The sequence below is a fragment of the Meleagris gallopavo genome, chromosome 10, assembly GCF_000146605.3.
Source record: "Meleagris gallopavo isolate NT-WF06-2002-E0010 breed Aviagen turkey brand Nicholas breeding stock chromosome 10, Turkey_5.1, whole genome shotgun sequence".
NCBI lineage: Eukaryota > Metazoa > Chordata > Aves > Galliformes > Phasianidae > Meleagris > Meleagris gallopavo.
Genome location: NC_015020.2, coordinates 20,954,837 through 20,960,836, shown reverse-complemented (window position 1 = coordinate 20,960,836; position 6,000 = coordinate 20,954,837). Strand labels below are relative to the sequence as shown.

At 43.4% G+C, this 6,000-nt stretch overlaps 1 protein-coding gene across 1 annotated transcript; it reads left to right on the top strand.

Annotated features, from left to right (window-relative positions):
* Position 1: 1 nt before the first annotated feature.
* Positions 2-1,365, top strand: JUN (Jun proto-oncogene, AP-1 transcription factor subunit; the record flags this gene model as incomplete). Its single annotated transcript, XM_003208888.4, has 1 exon — positions 2-1,365. A coding segment is annotated over one exon (765 nt), but the record flags the coding sequence as incomplete, so codon positions are not given.
* Between the last annotated feature and the right edge of the window lie 4,635 nt (positions 1,366-6,000).

Here is a 6,000-nt window from a genome sequence, read left to right as displayed (position 1 = left end):
CCTCACCTCCCCCGACGTGGGGCTGCTGAAGTTGGCCTCCCCGGAGCTGGAGCGGCTCATCATCCAGTCCAGCAACGGGTTAATCACCACCACGCCGACCCCGACGCAGTTTCTCTGCCCCAAGAACGTTACCGACGAGCAAGAGGGCTTCGCCGAAGGCTTCGTGAGAGCGCTGGCGGAACTGCACAACCAGAACACGCTGCCCAGTGTCACCTCGGCCGCCCAACCTGTCAGCGGTGGCATGGCACCTGTGTCCTCCATGGCCGGCGGCGGCAGCTTCAACACGAGTTTGCACAGCGAGCCCCCGGTGTATGCCAATCTCAGCAACTTCAACCCCAACGCGCTCAACTCTGCACCCAACTACAACGCCAACGGCATGGGCTACGCGCCGCAGCATCACATAAACCCCCAGATGCCCGTGCAGCATCCCAGGCTTCAGGCTCTGAAAGAAGAGCCTCAGACTGTACCTGAAATGCCGGGGGAAACCCCTCCCCTGTCCCCTATTGACATGGAGTCGCAGGAGAGAATCAAAGCCGAGAGAAAACGCATGAGAAACAGAATTGCGGCGTCCAAATGCCGGAAAAGGAAGTTGGAAAGGATTGCCAGGTTGGAAGAAAAAGTGAAAACTTTGAAAGCCCAGAACTCAGAGCTGGCATCCACTGCCAACATGCTCAGAGAACAGGTTGCACAGCTTAAGCAGAAGGTCATGAACCATGTCAACAGCGGGTGCCAGCTAATGCTAACACAACAGTTGCAAACGTTTTGAAGAGACTGACTTAAATAGGAACTGTGATGTTGTGGTATAACTAAACAACAAACCAAAAGCGGCGGCCGCGTAAAGCTCACGGTAAAAGCTGAGAGGCTGTGAGTCCTGCCTGCGTGCTGCAAAGCGCATGTGTGGAAAGACTGGCGAGCCTTCAGCTTGAGTTGGTGAAGCAGCCAGCACCGCTCCGAGGAGTGCTGTTCCTGCTCTGATGAGGCGTCAGATCTTCGTTTAACATTGACCAAGACCTGCATGGACCTAACATTCGATGATCATTCAGTATTAAAGGTTAAACTGCAATAGAAACTGTAGATTGCTTTATGTAGTATTCCTTAAGAAAAAAAAAAAGGCGGGAGGGAGGTTTGTGGGAGGCTGATAAACAAACAAGAACTGTTCTGCCTGCCTTCAAGTAAATGGTGTATGTACATATCCTTTTTTATTTTATTTTATGAAAGTTGATTAATGTCAATAAACTACTTCATGACTTTGTAAGTTATTTTTATGTTGTTTATTTGGGTACTGCCCAGTATTGTTTGTAAATAAGAGGCTTTTTTTTAGCACTCTGAGTTTACCATTTGTAATAAAGTATAATTTTTTTAATGTTTCTGTTTCTGGAAAAAAAAAATCTAGAAGGTTCTATTATATTTAAGAAAAATAAAATACTTAAAATGCATTTCCTCCTCACACTTTTTTTTTATTATTATTATTTTTGCCAGTACGTGAGTTAGGAAAACGCCCTTTATGCTGAACTCTAAAGGGCAGGGATTATGTTAAACTCGCTCTGTAACTACAGGCATGTCCTGGAGAACGTGTGAGGAGGAGACGGAGGGGGGAAACCAGATCCTGAGCACTGAACAAACAGAACTTTTTGAGTTGTCTTGGACTTGCAGTTGCTAGCCTTAACCTGAGAGGAGTGCTTGTGTATTGTAGTGGCCCTGCTGGGGCAGCTGACTTCGGCTTTAGGCAGGCTTTAGATGGTAGAAAGCCTGTGTGTTGAGACTGCTCTGCACTTGTAACCGGCTGCCTGTGCTCTTGCATGCTTTTTATTAAGCTAATGCCCTCAAGCAGGATCAGGCAAGAGGCTGTTTGCTTTTCTTTTTAACAAAACCGCTCTAGACTTCAAAAATAGAAATATTCACCTTCATTCCTGTGCGCTCTTTGCACAGTAAAAGGCAATCTCTGGTAATAGTTGTGAAAGTGCTGTTGTCTGTGGGTAAAAAAAAATAACTTTTTCTCTTCGAAATCCTTTCGGCTGTTACTGCAGTTCTGTTTAGCAATAGGAAAACTGGGTAAACAATGTAGCAGGAAGTGAAAAGACATGATGGCAACTTTTAAGGTGCTTGCCATGTATTTTTAATATAATCTTGTTTCTTAGTGCAACAATGTAAACATCTACCTTAGAGACATGCTACTCAACTGGTGGGGGGAATGATTTGGATGCCACGCTTTTAACGTGCAGCACCCAATTCATTTTCTTCAATAGCTACATATCTGAGGAAAGAGCAGATGCTCTGTTTGATGCCGATGGGCAAACAGCAAAGAGCAGAAAATATTACAGACTAACTACTAGTGAAGTAACGTTATTAAGTTTTTAGACAACCCTAATCCATATTGTAAGGAAAAAAGATATATGTTTATCTACAGTGACAGCCACGTGTAGGGTCGCATCACAGACTGATGAGAGCAGACTTACTGTCAGCATAGTGATACCCTGAAACTTCCACCTGATGTGCATTCGAAGATCAGTTCCTCACAGGAAGCACAGAATTATCTTTCTTCTGACTTTTTTTTTTTTTTTTCCTGCCCAAATTGTATGGAGTTAATGACATGAAGGGTTGTTTTAGTGGGTAAAATGTGATATTGTGGCAGTATCCTACATCATAATCCAAGCGTGGGGGCCAGCACTGTTTAGATGCTGTTTGCTGCTGTCAGAGGAATACTCTTATAACAACACCAACCAAACAAAGGGTTACTAGGAGGATACTGTAGTTTGCCAAGAGCACATTTTGCTGATGTCAGCAACCCGGAAGGTAAGTTGATTTTGACCATATGTAGGAATAGACAGCAGAGGGATAATACACAGCACTGCTGGGTGTGGTTTTACAGGGATTTAAGCAAGTGCCAACTAGCAAAATAAGCAGGGCAAGGAGATTAATTACCTGCAAAGGTGCCTGTTTAACTCTCCATAGTGCTGGGTTATGGAATAGATGTTACTAGCAAGCATTTTGCTTAATCACCTAATTACGCAAAAAATAAATACATTATATAAAATACTATGTTAATTAAATACAGCTGAGTGACAGTCTGCTCCACCCTATCCTAATACGCGCACACAGACATTTAGCACTGCAGTTAGAAGTTTTTTTCTCTCCAGTTCCACATTCTGAAGCACTGGCAAAAAAAGTTACTGAGTAACAGCACTGCTGGTTCGGCAGGCACAGACTGGGGCAGAATTACCTGCCCAGGCCCAGCCCAGGAGGTGCTGTGCTATTCAGTGCCAGTCACACAGGTTCACAAGGAGACAGGGAGGATGTAGCACGAATCCTTTCCTATATCCCACGTCTGAGGATCGAGCCTGACATGGGGCAAAGTAAGTTTATATTATCTCCACCTCCGTCTGTTTTGTAAACAGCGTGGTGGGATGTGAGCCTGTTTCTGTCTGGTGCACTTCAGAACAGATTAAAGCTCAGCACTCTTAGTGTATTACCAGATCACCCGGTGATCAATAAGCATGGCTGTACTGAAAGACATGCATGTGTTTATATGTGGTGAAATGCAAAGTTTTCACACCTACTTAACTTGAGATTAAAATTGCCTAATGCGTTGTGTGCCTTACTTCTATAAGGAAAAGTCCATTTTCTTTGAGATTTAGAAACTCTTTTTGTTGCCCCAGCTGTACTCACAAGGGAATATTTTGCAAATAACAGCATTGTGAGCATGTATTTTGTTTGGCTGTGAGTGCTGTCAGCGGATTCAGGAAGTGAAGTCAGAAAAAGGCAGGGTTTCAAACAGGGCAGGCTATGCCGAAATGCCTAGGCAAAGAGCCTCTAATCAGAACAACATGTTTGGGCTACAGAAATATTAATTAGAAGTTGGGTCTGTACAAAAACAACCAACTCCTCACACTTCTACCCCATGAACTGAAGTGAGCTGCGAGGAGGACAGAATTATTTTAAATCCAAAGTACTTGTCTTTACAGAAACGATAGTAACCATCCAACTTACTCCAGTGTAAAAGAGTTAGATGCCAGCCAGATTTAATCTCAGAACATTGTAGCAGTTATTGACATAGTCCTTCATCCTTCAGTTGTTCAATTCTCCGCAGGTCAAAAAATACTGACCTCAAAATACAGCACTTCAGTACCAGTGTGCATTCAGGCAGTGTGTACCCACCTAATGATGAAGATGAGATAAGATGCCATAATTTCCTATAGAATTATAGGAACATGCCAAGACACACAGCCATCACTATTGCTACTCACTATTCCCATCACCGTTCACTAATAACCTGCCATCACTGTTCCTCTAAACCTCTAAACTAGACAGTTTTGTCCCATGCAGAAGCCTAAGGAATCCATTAAGATAATTGCTTTCTGAAAAAGTAAATAAGGCCTTTCAATAAAGTACATTGCTGCATATGCATTAATGATCTTATCCTCCCAACTGCAAAGGAAGCAGAGAATCTAATTTGCAGGCAGCCAGGTTAGTTGTACAGCAGGCTTACATCACTTATCTAGCATCACGCAGCACATGCAGAGGCTGCACAGTGCAGTGTGAAGCCTGAACCAGCAGCAAAACTGGAAGGTGTGTCCAGCTGGATCAGCACAGCACTCTGCCCACTGAATAACCTGAGCCAGGCTGCAGGTTTATTAGCTGGGCAGCATTACTGAGCAGCCTGCGGAGGCGGGTGGACCGGCTCAGGCCAGAGCATGCTTGGGCATCTTGGAGTAGTTACAGCATGGAGTGAGGTGTCCCACGGCCAGAAGTATATGGCAGAGCTGAAAAACCAGAACATTTATCTTTGTTACCAAGGTGAATACCTTCTCTGCTTTTCATCTCTTCCTTCCTATCCCCAGGACAGGTATAACAGCGTAGATTTACCAACAACTAGAAACTAAAACCAGTTCAGGCAAAGTTTCTCTATTAAAAAAAAAAAGTTGCAAACAACATAAGTGAGCGCAAAATGCTGCTAATGAACAGATGGACAGTAAGGAATAATATTTGAAATTATTGTATACACAAATCCATTACGAAACAGAATATGTCTTATTAACATTAGCTATGGGACAGGGAGAGGGAAGGTGGTATTCATGTTCCAACTGAAGAAAAGGAAAATGTAGGTGGGTCGCATTGTGGGAAGGTGATCATTCCAGAGCTGTGCTCTTGTTTCGACGAACTGCACACACCGCCAACAGCACTGCCTGCACCTGAGGGTGGAGGCCATCCCAATTCCACACGTATGTATTGTTGCTGACATCAACATCAGAATATATTCTCTGAGCAGAGCTGGTGCTTCTTACAAAGAGAACTTGTAAAAAGTCATCGCCTCAGTTACCATGATAGCCTCTGATTACTTCTGCACACCTGGGCCCTCTTTTCCAATTTCACGCATTACTCTTTGCAGTACATTTTTGTTAAGGAATGATGGAACTACATAAATCAAACTAGGTCCCTGAAGTATTCCAAATACTAGAAAACAGTCGCAATGGGAAAACAGAGCTTTTTAAAAAGTGAACTGAATATTCAAAACAACGATGACTTTCTTAGCCGCAGAGTAACAGCAGACACTGGGGGAGGAAACTAATTAAGAAAAATGAGTGAAGAAAGTAACCTATTAGTGAAGTCTTAAGGCAGAACTGAGTAGGTTCTGACCTGACGTGATTAATCCAAACGTATCCAAAAATACCTCGGAACTAACTGTGGATGAGAGTAGAGGAAGAATTAACATTTATTTTCCTCTGTCCCACAGTTATTTTGTGTTTTGAGCCTTGAATTCTCCAGGCAATTTTTATGTTAATTCCAAAAAGAAAGGACCAAAAATTTGCTAGAAACTCCTCCAAACTGACCTTTGCTCTTTATTCTCTTTCAAATTTAAAAGAATTCCTGTGAAATCGCAGCACAATAACAGCAAAGATGTGGGAAATGGGACGCAATTCCAGCAGATGGAGCTCAAAAGCAAACAGTGCTGGAACACACTGCACGGAGGCTTGCGGCACGAGCTTTCGCGTAAATGGTGTA